General features: G+C 38.8%; 1 protein-coding gene across 1 annotated transcript in view; it reads left to right on the plus strand.

Moving 5' to 3' along the window:
* The window catches only part of LOC306865053 (sodium channel protein type 2 subunit alpha-like), a 166,897-nt gene that overhangs the window by 73,157 nt on the left and 74,353 nt on the right, over positions 1-19,387 (plus strand). The window contains exons 9-13 of the mRNA XM_079409403.1: positions 6,144-6,285; positions 7,236-7,433; positions 7,782-7,955; positions 9,903-10,250; positions 16,158-16,266. Of these exons, the coding sequence (XP_079265529.1) occupies positions 6,144-6,285; positions 7,236-7,433; positions 7,782-7,955; positions 9,903-10,250; positions 16,158-16,266 (971 nt within the window). The remainder of the gene's footprint in view (positions 1-6,143; positions 6,286-7,235; positions 7,434-7,781; positions 7,956-9,902; positions 10,251-16,157; positions 16,267-19,387) is intronic.

The following is a 19,387-nucleotide window of genomic DNA, read 5'->3' on the forward strand; positions in this document are numbered from 1 at the left end:
TACTGTATCTCTTAATAATGTTCTAAAATGTATGTTTTTTAACCAGTTTAATTAAATATTTCATTTAAATCAAATATTCAATCATTTACACAGTTTTTAGATTAATATAAATAATAAAATAAGAAGTACATAAGATAATGATATTCAAAATATTAATTTTTTTCTTTTTAAAAAAATCATGAACATTTGTTTTATCACTCTATTTTTAGGTTAAAAAAACTTTTTGTTCTATATTTAGTATATATTTTTAGTATATGAATGAATATTATAAATATAGATATAAATAAATATAAACATATTAATACTTAAATTTATATAGGAATTATATACACAAATTGTGCATTATTCAAAACATTATGACCATATTCAAAAAGCAAATCTAAAAATATATTATATATAGTAATATGTCAATAATTAATTTTAAATTGAATGATACATTAACATACATTTATATAATATATAATATATTAATATAACGTATATATATATTTTTTTATATCACTCTAGTATTTTCAAATTCATTATAACATTATATTCACATCCCAAAGACAAATATCTCAATATTATATTATATTATTATATTATATTATATTTAAATCCTGAAATAAAAAATAAAAAAATAAATAAAAACTTTCCAGATGCTGTCTAGACCTGATATTTTTAGTCTGTCCAATCTACAAAACTGAAATAATTTAAATCACTAAACAATGATGATTGTCAGATCAAATTCTTTTTCTCCTGGCATCAGTTTGATGCCAACCAAACTCTCTCCCTGCTCGTCTATATTACTTTCCCTAAATATATCAGCTTCATCTTTACACAATAAAGCATCACCGTCTCGTCATCTGAGCTCTCTTTGTGTCTTTGTACTTAGTTACTGTATTGCGTTATAGTGAGAGGTTTAATCTTGTACGTGTCAATCCGGCTGATCGGAGCGCCATCTGATCCGCAGCAGCGTCCGGAGATCAGACTCCCAAAGGAAGTAACCTTGAGTCCATCTTGGCTCATAACAGCATAACAGTTATTCAAACAGAACCGACGGATTGGTTTACACACGCGGCACCTAACAGAGATTCCCAGAGCCCGTCCATCGGCCCTGGCCCGGGGCTCCTATTCTCGGGACCCTGACAGGACAGAGGGACTCTCTAGCGCTCAAAATAGAGCATGTCGAAATGCTTTGTGTCCCGGCAATGCGGTCCCAGCTGCCAGTGTGCTGAGAGGGGCTTCTTTGACAAATTCTCCGAGTGACTCTGAGCTGGAGCTCAACGACAACAGCAGATCACTGATGGAGAGCCATACCACATTTCTGCCCTCGTTTCCCTCTTAAACATCCACAAAACAAGGTGCATCTTGAAGCAAGTTTGCATTAGACAGTAAAAATGGTTTTCAGATAATATTTCTTGACTAAGCTCTCTTTTTTTTGTGTGATTTGAAAAATAAAAATAAAACTTGCTTTTGAAGTAAATTGATCTTGCTTTAAGATGTTTAAGTAGTGCTTTTTTCAGGAAAAATAGATTAAAAAAACAGTGATTTAAACTTTGACTGTCAACCAAAACTGATACAAAAATAATAATAAAAAAATATATATATTAAAAAAAGTTTCAAATTGATTAAATATTGATTTTTAAAGCCATGATGAAATAATATTTAAGATCAAAAACAACAGAAATAGAACGTACATTGAGAAAGCAGATACAGTTGGGCAAAAAAGTATTTAGTCAGCCACCAATTGTGCAAGTTCTCCCACTTAAAAAGATGAGAGAGGCCTGTAATTTTCATCATAGGTACACTTCAACTATGAGAGACAGAATGGGGGGAAAGAATCCAGGAAATCACATTGGAGGATTTTTAATGAATTAATTGGTAAATTCCTCGGTAAAATAAGTATTTGATCACCTACAAACAAGCAAGATTTCTGGCTCTCACAGACCTGCAACTTCTTCTTTAAGAGGCTCCTCTGTCCTCCACTCGTTACCTGTATTAATGGCACCTGTTTGAACTCGTTATCAGTATAAAAGACACCTGTCCACAACCTCAAACAGTCACACTCCAAACTCCACTGGCCAAGACCAAAGAGCTGTCGAAGGACACCGGAAACAAAATTGTAGACCTGCACCAGGCTGGGAAGACTGAATCTGCAATAGGCAAGCAGCTTGGTGTGAAGAAATAAACTGTGAGAGCAATTATTAGAAAATGGTAGACATACAAGACCACTGATAATCTCCCTCGATCTGGGGCTCACAAGATGATGATCACAAGAACGGTGAGCAAAAATCCCAGAACCACACAGTGTTACGTGTGTGCTCCTCCGAAGGCAAGGCAGGACAAGACAAGCAGGCAGATATATCAAACAATGAACTTTACTTGTAGAAAACATAATGAGTAACATACAACAATAGCGGACATGGGAGCAAGGGAGAACTCAGGTTATAAAGGTTCAACGTAATCACAGGGGAACAGAAACAGGTGCGGGACTAATTAACTGATAATCATTGGCAAAACTAGGAGGGCTGATAGAGACAAAACTAAACCAAAACAGAACAGACTCGTGACAGTTCGCCCCCTCCCGGAACGGCGCGTCCCCGTGCCGAAAAACATAGTCCAACAGAGTAGGGAGGGTGGGGGTTCAGGACGCAGGCATGGACTAGGAGGGAGACGTGACACTGACCAGGGGCAAGAACAAACACAGTCCAAAGGATGAAGCCAGGGGGGAGTGGAGGGTGGGAGGAGCCAGGGAGGAGCCCGGAGCAGGAGAAGCCAGATGGCAGTCCAGAGGCCAGCCAGGATGGCGGCCCACGGCGGAGTCGACAGCGGGAGGAGCCATGGTGGGGATGGAACCACCGACACCAGGGGGCCAACTGCCGGAGATGACACCGGTGGAGAAGGAGCCCAGGATGGAGCTGAGCAGCCGCAGAGCCAGGGTGACACCGATGGACCGGAGGGCCACGGTGGAGCCGGCGGCACAGGTGAGTGAGGCGGAGGCGGGGATCCCGAATGACGCGGTGGAGCCGGAGTGACTGAGGACAAAGGTGGAGCCGGAGGGAGGGAGGAACCCGACGGAGCCAGAGGAACGGAGGGATGAAGTGAAGCTGGAGGAGTGGAGTTCCATGGAGTAGTCAGGGGGACGACTGACCAAGGCGGAGCCGGCCTAGGTGGGGTCCGGGTCTAGCAGGCTGGAGGCGAGGACTGGAGATCCTCCAACCCCGAGGTAGCTGATCGCAGGGAGACCTGAAGCTCAACCAATCCACCGGACATGGCGTGCTGAGGGTGAGCTGAGGGGCCTTCCTGAGGCAGCTGAGGGAGGACTGATGGACTGGCTGACTGGTACAGAGGAGGCGGGAGAGGGAGGCTGGGAGGGACCTTCAAGACATTCGAGGAGCTGGCTGAGGAAGGGGTACAGGACGGAACCAGCGGAGACACAGGAGATTCAGGGCTGGACGGGACCAGAGGAGACACGGGAAATTCAGGACGACCCATAGGTGGCGCTGTTCTTTGGCATATATCCTTAGTTCATGGTGTTGATGAAGCGTACCAAGTTTGTCGTTTCATCAAAGTTTGGCCGAGATACAGCCTCTGAAACAATTTCGGGTCGAGCTTGTTAACTTCACAGCATCATTACTTTTTTTTTCACCAGTAGGTCAAAAAATTCTGTTCAGTAATTTCTATGCGTCTCAGTCCAAAGATCATGTGAGCCAAGTTTGGGAAGAATTAGACAGATTTTGAAGGAGGAGTAGCAATAAAACTGTTTTTCATTTAATTCAATATGGCTGACAGGTACATTAATGGAAAATGACAAATGAGACATCGTCAGAATCGGCATACCCCAGGGAACGAAACGACATAACAATGACACATTTTGGACAACATTTTCAAAAGTTTCAAAAGTGCTTTTGCAAGAATTGTTATATCTCTGGAACACTAGGTGGCGCTGTCTTCATTTTTCCGGGGTACCTCAAGGACATCGTGTTAATGATCCCTACCGATTTTTGTGCAGATATGTCAAATGGTACAAAAGATATTGCAATTTATGACAAATTTCAAAATGGTGGACACGTGGTTCAGCCAATCCTGGCAAAATTGACATCCTCTGATTCGGCATGACCCAAGGAATCCATAGATTATAATTTTCTGACTGACTGTTCAAAAGTTATAAGTGAAAATGTGAATTTTTGGTATGTCACGACCCATAGGTGGCGCTGTTCCCAACTTTGGCATGGACCCTCAGATCATGGTGTTGATGAAGCGTACCAAGTTTTGTTTCGATTGATCAAAGTTTGGCTAAGATACAGCCTCTGAACCAATTTTGGGTCAATTTTGTTAAGTTCACAACATCATAACTTTTGAACAAAGATGAATAAAAAAAATCTGTGCGGCTCAGTCCAAAGGTCATCCGATCCAATTTTCAAGATTTTTTTTGTCACATACACAATTATACAGAGTATAACCAGCAGTGAAATATAGGGAACTTTTATTATTTTTTTTTTTAGTGACATACTGCCAAGTATGGTGACCCATACTCGGAATTCGTGCTCTGCATTTAACCCATCCAACGTGCACACACACACAGCAGTGAACACACACACACAGCAGTGAACACACACACACACACACACAGCAGTGAACACACACACACACACACACAGCAGTGAACACACACACACACCGTGAACACACACCCGGAGCAGTGGGCAGCCATTTATGCTGCAGCGCCCGGGGAGCAGTTGGGGGTTCGGTGTCTTGCTCAAGGGCACCTCAGTCGTGGTATTGAGGGTGGAGAGAGCGCTGGACATTCACTCCCCCCACCTACAATCCCTGCCGGCCCGAGACTCGAACCCGCAACCTTTGGATTACAAGTCCAACTCTCTAACCATTAGGCCACGACTTCCCCAATTTTGGGAAAAATTGGACAGATTTTGAAGGAGGAGTAGCGAAAACAAAGAATACTGTACTTTTTAAAATGGCCGCTACTGTAATGGGTGGAGTCTTAATGTAATCTATCGAATGTGATCAGCATGAAGAGAGTAATCAGGTGTACTAAGTTTCATTTTTCTAGAATTAGGGGTTCAGGAGTTATTACCATTTCAATGTTGAATCTTTGAACTGGTGGTGGCGCTATAGAGTTGGTCCTAGAGACCCCAAAGTTGGTCAGATCACTATTCATGGCCATCACTTCAAGTGTGCCACATTTCATCATTTTCCTATGTTCCCTTCATAGGGCTGCCATAGACTCCCATTGGACGAAAAGAAAAATCATACAGAAACAATAAGGGCTACAGCTCTTCGGGCTTGGCCCCTAAATACTGATTATATGTTGATTTTAAAACTATGATAAAATAATACTGAAATGTTTTTATTTTTTTATTGTCAAAAAAACCTAAATATAAATAATCAGTAACAAAACATTTTATACTGGAAAACAAGAAAAAAATACTGATTAAATGTTGATTTTAAAACCATCATGATATTTTGAGTATGTTGACCATGATGAAATAATACTGATTAAATATTGATGATTTTTTATTTGTTTATTTTGTTCTGCTAAGAAAAACTCAATAACCTAAATAATAAATAACAAACCTTTTTTTTTAACTGGGGGAAAAATCCTGATTAAATGTTGATTTTAAAACCATCATGATATTTTGTGTATGTTGACCATGATGAAATAATAGTGATTAAATAGCAATATTTTTTCCTGTCAATATAAAAAAAATGAAAACATTATCCACTGAACTATCACTACTTATTTTCTGGCTTAGTTTGTCATAAACTGGAAGCCACGCTGCTGTAAAGAGTCCCAATCTCGAGTACGTTGTGCCACACGAGGACGGAAGCGGCGGTTGGTATCAGTGCGTCTGGGGTCCGGGGCCCCACACAAACCCGACTGAAGTGGGGCCTGTCCATTAGCACATCCTTCAGGGACACGGCGAGGTGTGTGAGCGCGATAGCGGCCGTCACCGGCACCCTCAGGCTCTCAACAGACGAAGCGCTGGCGCCACCGGCCCCTCAGAGCCGCTGTTAGTCAGAGAGCAAGTGTTCAGAGCGCGCATGTTACTCAGTACATCCCATAATAAACAACAGACTCATTTCCTGCACAGAATAACAGACTAATGCCGCTAATAACCACTTATTCCTGTTTTCCGCAGCAAATGTCCGGATGGTTTTGAATGTATGAAGACCGGACGAAACCCCAACTACGGCTACACCAGCTTCGACACCTTCGGATGGGCTTTTCTCTCGCTTTTCAGACTCATGACTCAAGATTACTGGGAAAACCTCTATCATCACGTCAGTGGACTTTCTGTTTGCTCTGCATTACAATCTTCATTGGTAGCTGGATGACATATGTTTCTTAAGAAATTAATATTTTTTATTTGTAAAGGATGCATTAAATCCAACAAAAATGCAATACAATCAATTTTGTATTTTTATGCTAGATTTTGTAGTTTAATATAAAATATGTAATATTTCATTATATCATAAAATGTATAAATATATAATTTATATGCATACACTACCATTTGGGGTTATACTGGTACACAAGATTTCTATTTCAAATAAATTATGCTATTTTGAACCTTATAATCATCTGTGAATCCTGAAAAATAAAATGTATCACAATTTCCACAAAAATATCGTGCAGCACAACTGTGTTCAACATTGATAATAATAATAAATGTGTGTTGAGCAGTAAATCAGTATATTAGAATGATTTCTGAAGATCATGTGACACTGAAGACTGCAGTAATGATGCTGGAAATACAGCTGCAGATCACAGAAATACATTACAGTTTAACACATATTCACATAGAAAACAGCTATTTTAAATGGTAATAACTTTTCACATTTTTACTATGTTTTTGAACAAATAAGGCTGCATCTTGATGAGCAGAAAAACCCTAAAACGTTGAAGGCTAGTGAATATGTAAATATAGAATTCAAATGTTATTTATTTCTACATTTTGGCACCAAAACACCAAACATTTGGATGGTAGTGTATGTAGAAATTAAACATCTATTCATCTGTTTTCATCTATTGACTAGGCTGTTTTTGAGAGTTCATTGTAGATTAATTCAGAATAGCCTTTGATTGATCAGTCTGACCGATGCATCTGTCTGACACTAATTACAAGCTTATGAACAGATATTGCAAATGTGTTTTTCTTCAACAGTCATTGATAAAGTAATCTGCGAGTTCTTGCAGCCGTTGTGATGTTACGCTGTTGTTGTGCTAACAGACGCTGCGCTCGGCGGGAAAAACGTACATGGTGTTTTTTGTGTTGGTGATCTTCCTGGGCTCCTTTTACCTGGTGAACCTGATCCTGGCTGTGGTGGCCATGGCATACGAGGAGCAGAACCAGGCCACCATCGCAGAAGCCCTGCAGAAAGAGCAAGAGTTTCAGCTCGCCATGGAGCAGCTGAAGAAGGAACAGCAGGTATAACAGTAATGTGTATATATAAATATATTACATCACATTCATATCGATTTTTTTATTTTTCCAGTGTAAATGCAATTTTCAACAGCAATGTATTTCTGTCTTAATTTGTTATAATAACAATAATAATAATAAATATTTGTATTATAACATAACTATAGATTTTTTATTTTACAGTAGAGTTGTAATTTACAAACAGCAAGGCATTTCTGTCTGAGTTAAAAAAATAATCAAATGAATAATGAAAATGAAATTAATTATAATAATAATAAATATACCTGATTTAATCAATAACGTACAAGAAGTCATGCAGCATTGTGCCTATAATTACGACTTTGTGTCTCTCAGGTGGCTCAGAAAGCACAAGAAACTGAGTCCATCTTGACAGCCGACGTGTCGCCGTTCTCCTCACAATACAAAGGGAATCTGGACCGGAGGAAAAGCTCAAGACTGCTGTCTGAAGGAACGGAGGATGGCAGCAACGACAAATCTGCCAAAATAGACACTATAGAGGGGATGAAGGTAGATTTATCACCCAAAATCATCCATTACTCCTCATTTACTCACCTGTATGCCATTTTATTCTGTGGAAATATCTCCAGTTAAATGACTGGAAGTTCACTTCCAGAATAAAAATGTACTGATAATTTACTCACCCCTATGTCTTCCAAGATGTTCATGTCTTTCTTTCTTCAGTCGCAAAGAATTTTTTTTTTTTGAGGAAAACATCCCAGGATTTTTCTCCGTATAGTGGACTTCAATGGTAGCCAACAATTTGAACAGCTAAATTTCAGTTTCAGTGCTGCTTCAAAGAGCTCTACACAATCCCAGCCGAGGAATAATGGTCTTATCTAGTGAAATGATCTGTCATTTTCTGAAAAAAAACATATTTATACACTTTTTAATACGTAGGCAGAATCACCTACCCTGTGTTTACAAAGTGAACATGCAAAAAAAGTCAAATGCCCTTTACAAAAAAGTTAAAACAACGTCGTCGGATGATTTTTAAAGTTGGAAGAGAAAATGAGACAGAATTTTTAACTGAAGTACAGAGATGAAGAACTAACACTGCGTGACCTTTCCAACAGGATTATGTTATGTGTGAAGATGCACATCGCAGAGCTAGAGCAAGCCCAGCATTTGTGGGTAAAATAAAGTGCATAAATATTATTATTTTTAAGAAAACGGCCGATCGTTTCGCTAGATAAGACCCTTATTCCTCGGCTGGGATTGTGTAGAGCTCTTTGAATCTGCGCTGAAACTGAAATCTGGATGGTTAAATCGTTGGCCACCATTGAAGTCCACTATATGGAGAAAAATCCTGGAATGTTTTCCTCAAATTAAATTTCTTCGCGACTGGAGAAAGAAAGAGACATGAACATCTTGGATGACATGGCGGTGAGTAAATTATCAGGAAATTTTTATTTTGGAAGTGAACTTGTCCTTTAAAGGGGTCACTGGATGCCCATTTTCAACAAGTTGATAAGATTCTTTAGCGGAGGGGTCACCAAGTTCGGTCCTGGAGGGTTGGTGTCCTGCAGAGTTTAGCTCCAACCCTAATCAAACACACCTGAAGCAGCTAATCAAGGTCTTACTAGGTATACTTGAAACTTCCAGGCAGGTGTCTTGAGGCAAGTTGGAGCTAAACTCTGCAGGACACCGGCCCTCCAGGAGTAAGTTTGATGACCCCTGCTTAATGAAAAGCCTATAACAAACTTTGGTTAAAATTTCTCAATGGTAGTGAAAAAAAACACCCTTTTTACCCTGTCAAAATCAGCTCTGTTCACAGTGAGCCGTTTCGGTGCATGTCCCTTTAAATGCTAATGAGCTCTGCTGACCCCGCCCCTCTCTTCCGTGGGAGCAGTTCTCATGAGATTGTAAACTTTAGCCACTGAACTTGCTAACTAGCACATTATTAGGAAAGGCCATTTGCAAAGATTCATAAAAAATATACTCACTGCTTTTGTAGGTGAAGCTGGATCACGAATGATTCGCGCAAGCTTAGGTAGATTGGGGGTACATTCCCTTCAAGATCAAACGTAATCCTCTGCGTCTTCAGCAGCTCAGATGTCGGGAGTAAATTACGACTGCTATGTTCATTATTACATCCAACAATAAAGCACTTCAATCGCTTAGGAGACATTGTTGTCTAAACCTGCTTCGGCGTCTAAACAATGGCGTACTGATGACAGCTCACTCAGGGCGGGTCTGTGATAAAACGGCAGTGTCAATCAACAATCGTGGGAGGAGCCTGGGTCTGTGTGACATCACACAGACAAGAATCAGAATTGATTTGAGAAAGGGGATATGATTTTGGGGGATTTAAAAAAAAAAAAAACACTGGGATTTTTATCATTATAGGGTGGTTATGTACACATACTGCCAACACACACTTATGTTCAAGCAACATGTAAAAGCTAATTTTGCATCCGATGTCCACTTTAAGTCATTTCATTCTTATGTTTCTAGCAAACACACTCTCTGCTGGTCCGCACTCTCTCCTTACGAGCCCGACGGGAGAGTCAGGTCAGCATCTTCAACTTCCGGCCGCCAAACAAAGACTCGGAGGTGGATTTCGCCGACGATGAGTTCAGCAATCACGGCGATTCGGACAGCCGCGGCGGCTCGCTGGCTCTGCCCTGGAGCAGGAGACGGACCAGCGCTCAGAGCACCTGCAGTCACAGCTCGCAGTTCTTCTTCCCCAGCCTCAACATCAACGGAAAACTCTTCGTGGCTATGGACCAGAACGGCCTCTCGGGCCCGGGGCCGCTGTCTCCGCTGCCCACCAGCACCATGGAGAAGGTCAAAGAGGAAAGCGTAAGTCACTCTGTGCTTCTGATCAAACCAGCAGAGTCCTGGAAATTGGAAACAGCATGATTGATTTGTAATAAAGCACCTGTGCGTCGCTCGGATCTATAGATGAAGAACCGCGGCTGGAATCGTCTCCTGTGGAGAAACGAGTCAGGAATAGTCTCATGAAGAAATGTCTAGATACTTCTAACAAGCTTGACTGATACTTTGTCATCTGTTTTTCTTAATTTATCAATCAGGTATGCCAATAATGATTCATTTATTGATAATTAGCAATGAACAATTTGGCAAACTTGATTTCATACAATAATATTGCAATAACAATAATAAATTAATTAATAATCATAATGGTAATAATAAAAACTACAAAACAACAACAATAATATATACAACAGTATAACAGCAATACGAATATTGAATAATAATTAATGATTGTTAATTAATAATAACTAATAATAATAATAAAAACAAAACAACAATAATTAATCATTATTATTAATTATTCATTAACAACAACAATAATAATAATAACAATTAATCATAAAAATATTAATTATGCATTAGTAACTTTAATAATAATAATAATAAACAATAATACATAATAATACAAATAATAATAATAATAATAATTATAAATTCATATTGTTTAATAATAATAATTATCATTATTATTTTCTGCTCAAGAAACATTTCTGAAAACAGTTAATATTTTGTGGAAAAATTAGCATTTAGTTGAAATACAAAAATCTTTTGTAACATTATAAATGTCTTTATTGTCACTTTTGATCAATTTAATGTTTTAAATGGTAGTGTAGAATATAATGATTTAAAAAATGGTAATCAGATGATTAAACATTACATTATTCAAATGATCATTAAAAAAAAATTATATTTCTACATATTTCACCCCAAAATCTAAAAAAAACAAAAACAACATAATTTATGTAAAATAAATAAGCATGCATATTGTTATATTGTGGCATTTGCCAAATATTTATTTATTTATTTATTTAATCATTATTCTAACATGTAAAACATTTTTACAGTATTAAGAATTTGGTCAAATATGACCATTTTTATCAGATTCACCTGTGAACATTGTTAGTTTAAAACAGACGTTAACTCAAGGTTAAGTGTTGTGTGACGAATCCTACAGTAGCTGAACATTTCCCAGAAACCTCATCTTCTTCAAGGATGAACATAAGAGCTGCAGTCTCTGAACAGACCGCTGCCCTGTGTGTTACAGTATATTCTATAGCTGCCAGTCACACTGATCATATGCATTATGCTCTTGCCTTCTCTGAGCTGATTTGGACGAGTTCTTTTCTTTTATTGGTAGACTGCAAACATGCTGTGTAATGATTAGTGTTACATAAGAACCTCCAACTCTCTGCTCTTTCCTGCGTTTGCAAATGTTAATTTGTCTGCGTGTCAAACGGAATAACTCAAAGACTCAGGTTATTTTAATGCAATAAGTCTCGGGACCAGCAAACATTATGGATTTTTTTATTGTCTAGACATTTTGCATTATCAGATATTAAGCTGAAAGCAGCATAATCTAATGGTTTTTACAGTACTGAAGTTATTGCATGGATTGCATCTGACAAAAAACATGTAAGACTATGTCTAGGTTATATTTCACCCCAGAATCATATTTTATTATAGATACTATATAAGGCAATTCGGCAAAAAATAACAGGTATATTTCTTCTAATTATTTGTGTATATTTGGTTATTATATTATTGATTTATTTTTAATTTTTATATATTTTTTTATAACAACAGCAACAATAATAATTATTATTATGTTAGATATAATATAGATATATATATATAGATTACAAAATATAATAAAATATAGAAAAAATATAGAAAATTATAATAATTTTTTTACATATATAAATATGTATGTATATATGTATGTGTGTGTGTATATATATATATATATATATATATATATATATATATATATATATATATATATATATATATATATTAGTGCTAAAATGTTTAGATTAATCGCATGCGTTAACGTTGACAGCCCTAATATATATATTGGTGTGAAATGCATGCCGAACGTGTTCTGAACAGGTATTTGGAGTTTATTTTTATATATCTCTATTTTATCTCTACACATACAGTACAGACATATTTATCAAAACATGACTCAGAGAGTGCAGGGAGGGGTCTGTGATTGGAAAGAGACGTTGCTGTTGCTTTTCCCTGTACACTTCCCAGAATGCTGTCTTATCAGTGTACTCAACGGCACTGACCGAAACGCCATATGAACCTCTTCAGATGCCATATACTGCCACACATTAAAAGGAAATGCACTGCATGCTTAATTAGCAATTACTGCACGCATCTGTTACATAAGTAACTGCATAAGTGATTTCCATAGATGCATATTGTACGATACATGTAAAGAAACAGGTAATAATAGATAGAAGATCACTTTATTAGACACAAATGAGACACTTATTGATGTACTGCAAGAACAGTGAGCTATAAAATGAACGTGGAGCAGCTTGAGATTGAAAAATGTTAGTTAATACTGAGATCTCTTGATTTTTTTACTTTACTGTAGGCAAGTCATAGTCTAATAAGAGACACATGTGAGAGTACTGAGGTCTTTTTCTCATCTAAGCAGAAGCCAAATTTCAGATTGCTCTCCATTTAATCTAAATGCAGTCTAGAGAGTGATTTTTTGATGGATTTAAAGTGATTTTCCTTTCATATGAGCTTTTGAAACGGGAAGTATGACATCCTGCCAGAAATATCTGAATTACTCAGAAAGGAAAGGAGTCTGAAAACTGTCTGGACTGTGTGATGGAGGCACGGATACCCTGTTGTCTTGGCAATGTAGTCATGGTAACGTAGCAACAGATGTTGAATAAGAGTCGCAGCTGCAGCGTCTCACACACACACACACACAACGGTGTTTCCCGCTCGTCTGAACAGCAGGAGTGGGCGTTCTGGTGGGCCGCAACAAAGTGCTCCTGCGTCATTCCTTTGATTACCTGCCATCAAAAACACATATAATCAGAGGGTCATTGTTACAGACAGACATCATCATTGACTCGAAGACGTCACATTAAAAACAGCAAACGGATAAAAGCGTTTGACAAAAATTAAGGCATTTCCCAAAACACCCATTATCACTGAAGACATCTGCTCCTGAGGGTTAATCGCTGCTTTTATTGGGCTTTTGTTTTGCACTAAACAGAATTGATTTTTAAATGCTATTAGGAGTGTTGTAGATAAATATATGTGTGTGTGTGTGTGTGTGTGTGTGTTTGCAGAGTCATTAATACTATATAAAATATTGTTTGCTGAGCCTTATCTAGAGACAAGAAAATCAGAAAGAATTGAGAATGGAGCTATCCAGAACCCCTTAACCACATAGTAATGCCCTAGCAACCACCTAGCAATCATCCAGTCACCCTAGCAACCACATAGCAATGTGTTCAACATCGTTCAGAACACTTCACAACTGCACAGCAACACTTGCAATGCTCTTGCAAATGTGGACTACACTCTGCAGAGCAATACCCTAGCAACCACTCTAGCAGCCACATAAATGTGCTTTTAACTAATTCAGAACACTTATGAACTGCACAGCACACATCAGCCACATAACAACAACCATCCAAACACCATAACGAATAGTAGTGTGCTTAAAGAACCATTCAGAACTGGGAGCAACCGCACTGTGACATTAGAAATGCCCCTGCAATTAACAACAACGCTGTAGCAACCACATAGCAACACCCTAGCAATCACCCAAATACCCTATCAGCCTACATAGCACACCCTAACAATAATCCAAACACCATAACGAATAGTAATGTGCTTAAAAAATCATTCAGAACAGGTAGCAACCGCACAGTGACACTAGAAATGCCCCTGCAATCACCAACAATGTTGTAGCAACCACATAGCAACACCCTAGCAATTACTCAAATATCCTAGCAACCATATAGCAACAACTTAGCAGCCACCCAAACACCCTAACACATAGTAATATTCTTAAAAATCATTCAGAACAGGTAGCAACTGCACAGCGATGCTAGAAATGCCCCTGCAATCACCAACAATGCTGTAGTAACCACATAGCAACACCCTAGCAATCACCCAAATACCCTATCAGCCTACATAGCACACCCTAACAATAATCCAAACACCATAACGAATAGTAATGTGCTTAAAAAATCATTCAGAACAGGTAGCAACCGCACAGTGACACTAGAAATGCCCCTGCAATCACCAACAATGTTGTAGCAACCACATAGCAACACCCTAGCAATTACTCAAATATCCTAGCAACCATATAGCAACAACTTAGCAGCCACCCAAACACCCTAACACATAGTAATATTCTTAAAAATCATTCAGAACAGGTAGCAACTGCACAGCGATGCTAGAAATGCCCCTGCAATCACCAACAATGCTGTAGTAACCACATAGCAACACTTTAGAAACCATCTAAACACCCTAGCAACTGCATAACAATGTGGTTAAAATCATTCAGAACATGTAACAACTGCACAGCAATGCCCTTAATCGCTCAAAACATTGTAGCAACCACATAGCAACACCTTAGCAACCATTGAAAGACCCTAACAATACTCACATAACCCTGCAGAAACCACATAGTAACACCCTAGCGACCACCCAAACACCCTAGTATACAGGAACAGGCTATTAAAAATAATTCAGAAAGGGTAGCAGCTGCACAGCAACACTAGAATTGCCCCTCCAATCAACAACAACGTTGTAGCAACCACATAACAACACCCTAGCAATCACCCAAATACCATAGCAACCACATAGCAACACCATAGCAACCACCCAACCACTCTTTCACATAGCAATGTGCTTAAAATGATTCTGCACAACAACTCTACACATGCCCTTGCAATCACTCACACAGTCCTGTAGGAACAACATAGCAACACCCTAGCAATCACACAAATATCCAAGCAACCACATAGCAACACCTTAGCAACCACCTTAACACATAGTAATATTCTTAAAAATCATTCAGGTAGCAACTGCACAGCAATGCTAGAAATGCCCCTACAATCACCAACCATCTAAACACCCTAGCAACTGTATAATAATGTGGTTAAAATCATTCAGAACATGTAACAACTGCACAGTCTTAGGATAATAGTTGTATATTATATATAATTATATATATATTTCATCTTAAAATTATTTAATCATATACAGTGAAAGTGTAAGAAAAGCTGTGTTAGACAAGCTATAGCTCGCACTGCGAGGTTCCTCTGAATGCCATCGCATGTACAGCCAGCTAATGAAAGCTCTGTAAAATGGGTCTGTATAAAAGCTGTTTTATTGTAAATGAACTGATTCTGAGGACAGCTCACTTGGCATTGCTCAAAGATCTGGCGAGAGTGCATCTGTAGACAGTGCGCGTCATATGGGGTTGCGTGGAGTATATTTGTGGAGAGTGATGAAAGGCAGTAAGGAAAGTATGTGCGGTAAGCCCTTATATGGAGATGATCTGGGCGTGTTTTATGGAAATGACTAATCTCGTTAGAATACTGCAAATTCATTAACATTAGGATGAGGTTAAGAACAAATTCATGAATTAGGTGGACAGTTTTCATGAGAAGATTGAATGTGCATATAAATACGAATAATTTACGCAATTATTAGTTAATGTGCTTAAAATCATTTAGAGCACTTAGCAATTACATAGCAACACCCTAGCAACCATAAACCTTGATCATTTTTTTGCATTCAAAAGATTTGGTATGAATCATATTATATGAAAAACACCATACAGTGAATTGAAGTAAAAGAGAGAACAGTGAATGCTATAAATCTGCTCTTGTTTATTTCATTATAAAGCCATTTAAGTGACTGCTGTTGTTGGTTTTTCAGGGGCACAACTCCACCAATGAGCTGAGCAGTATGCTGCTGCCCCAGCTGCCCCGGGAGGGCCGAGACCGGGCCCTGAGTGCTACCAGCTACATCACTGACGCCATGGAAGGTAAGACACGGCGCCTGACAGAAACACAACACAACAAAAACCTACAAACCAACCACAATCACGCACAGGCCAAGGATGAGATATTAACCCTGAAACAACTCCATATGCACATAAAATCCATGTGAAATCTTTTTTCAGCATGGTGCGTGCGAGGACAGGAGAATTGTCTCCATCTGCTCGCGGTTAATATCGTCCCTCGAGACTCTGCTCGCTGTTGTTATTCAGAGGAAAGGTGTAACCCTCCCCACTGCTGCTTCATCATGACACAGCCAGACTGTGACATCACCTGGGTGGCACAAGAAGCCAGACTCTTCCCTGAGCATTTTAGCGAATAAATAATAGCGTAACAGAATGTCCTCGCAGTTTCAAATCTGTTATGCCCATCGGGACAAAGTGTTTTAGGAAACGAAAGAGTAGACCGCCTGTAGAAGTTTGTGTATAAATAAATCAAGTGATGAATTCATTTTCATTGTTTGCAACGTTCCCGCTGGGAAATGTGTGAAGGCTCATTCAGACCATGGACGACAAATATAGGGAACTAAGTGTCCACACAACTGTAACGATAACAACGCAGACAAACAATATCTTTGGAATATTATATTTTTCCAGCTGACGAATAATAAAAACATTGACAGCCAATCAGAATACACCCAACTTTAACGAGCTTGAGAATTTAAATTGTCAGATGATGAAACTGAAGTGCACGCTTATAATAAACAGAACATATCGTACACTGATGTGGATGTTAATTATCTTTATAGTTATCATACACAGTGGAACATTATAGTACTTATAGGCCTGGTTTCACAGACAGGGCTTAGACTAAACCAGGATTAGGTCATTGTTCAATTAGGACATTACTTGAGTGCATCTTAAGACAAATCATAGGCCCTGATATATTTTAAGATCAGTCAGTGCAAGTTTCTTTCAGTTAAAACGGCTCAGACTTACACTTTAGGCTTAAGCCTTGGTCTGAGAAACCGGGGGAAAGTGAAGTAACATGTAGAAACATGAGATTATTGCCATCTTTTATGAATAAAAACATCAGGATTCTTCATCAAAATCAACTGAAGACAGTTTTCTGTCATACGGTTAGTGTGCTCTCCTCACTAGAGGAAATAAAATGTCACCTGTGAACAAAAATGGCCCATATTTTTGAGTCTTTTCTGGACTCTTGATTGGTCAGCACAAAAGTTGCTAACAGAAGAAGGCCTGAGCTCACAGGGTCTGAGTTTAGATCTGCTTGCATAAGAAAATGCCAATCCTCATTATCACGCATGTGAAAGCTGACACGGCAGGACAGCAGCAGGCCAGATTTACTGTAATGAGCACGTTATGTCAGATGATGCTTACATACATGTGTGATAGATTGCCAGCTACCGCTTACTGATTTATTTGAATATAAATATGCTGACAGTGGAACAGCTGTATTGCAAAAATACTCAGACATACCCTTTACAGAAATTCATAGTCATTCATAATCATAGTTTCTACCATAGTTTTACTATTCAGGGCCTGAATTCTGTACTGTGCACAGTTTTAATCATTCCGCATTGAAATTCCCATTTACTCTGACAGGAGTACATTAATTTATTACATTAGTAAATTAATGATTTTATAGCTGAATAATAACTGTACCACAGTTTTAACCTAAATAATGAGCAGCTTAAAACCAAACACAAATGGTATGATGAAGTATCTGTATTTGCCTCAACAACTAACCTAGCAACACCCTAGCAACCACCTAGGAACTTACCAGATACACGAGCAACTACCCAGAACAGCCTAGCAACCACAAAACAAATCTTGAGACAACCCAGAATGCCTTAGCAATTGCAAATCAACACTAGCAATGTCCTCACAACTACCAAGACACCATAGAAACCCATTAGAAACAAACCAGACACCCTAGCAACTCTCTAGAAACAAGCCAAACACCCTAGCAACTCTCTAGAAACAATGCAGATACCCTAGCAACCCCCTAGAAACAACACAGACACCCTAGCAACCCCCAAGAAACGACACAGACACCCTAGAATCCCCCTAGCAACAACACAGACACCCTAGCAACACCTAGAAACAACTCGGACACCCTAGAAACCCCCAAGAAACAACACAGACACCCTAGCAACCTCTAGAAACAACTCGGACACCCTAGTAACCCCCAAGAAACAACCCAGACACCCTAGCAACCCCCTAGAAACAACACAGACACCCTAGCAACCTCTAGAAACAACTCGGACACCCTAGTAACCCCCAAGAAACAACCCAGACACCCTAGCAACCCCCTAGAAACAACACAGACACCCTAGCAACCCATAGAAACAATGCAGACACCCGAGCAGTCCCCTGGAAACAACCCAGATACCCTAGCAACTCCTTAGAAACAACGCAGACACTCTAGAAACTTCATAGAACACTAACAATGCTCTAGCAACTACACAAACTGCCTAGCAACCACAAAACCTTGTTTGTTTTCTTGTAATGATATGTATTGTAAAAAATGCCATGTAATAAAGTTACAATAAAATATAAACAATTATCTAGACTCCAAATGTGCGACATTATATCAACTGAAGTTAACGTGTCACATAGAGGGGGTCTTTTTTCCAAAGAAAGCAATAACAAATAAATAAATAACTTCTAAATACTAGACAAACTTGATGGTTCGGTACGTACCTCGGTTTGACGTCACGGTTCAGTATGCTCTCTAGACTTAATTTCTCTAGTGAACTAACGAGCTGTGGACACTGATGACTTGTCTGAGGTAAATGAAATGCTACATGACGTGTTCTTTACAAGCTGCTTTATTGATGTCTTTCCATGGTTGAAACGCCGAGTGAACTCTGATGAGATGGCATGAGATGTTCATTCATCTTTATTTCGCATTAAAACTAGTAGTAAAGAGGACGGGATGATCGCGCTCTGCTCTGCCGTTAGAACTGAGGTGTTTTAAACACAACAAACAGTGCCAAAACGGCAATTATTGTTTGAATTTCCTGAAAAAACTGACATAATTTGAAAGATGAGACTTTGTTGACACACATGCAGTACGCATTTTGAAAATATTTACGTATATACATGTATATATTGATATTTATATATTTTATATTATATATAA

This window comes from Barbus barbus (genome assembly GCF_936440315.1).
Source record: "Barbus barbus genome assembly, chromosome: 46".
Lineage (NCBI taxonomy): Eukaryota > Metazoa > Chordata > Actinopteri > Cypriniformes > Cyprinidae > Barbus > Barbus barbus.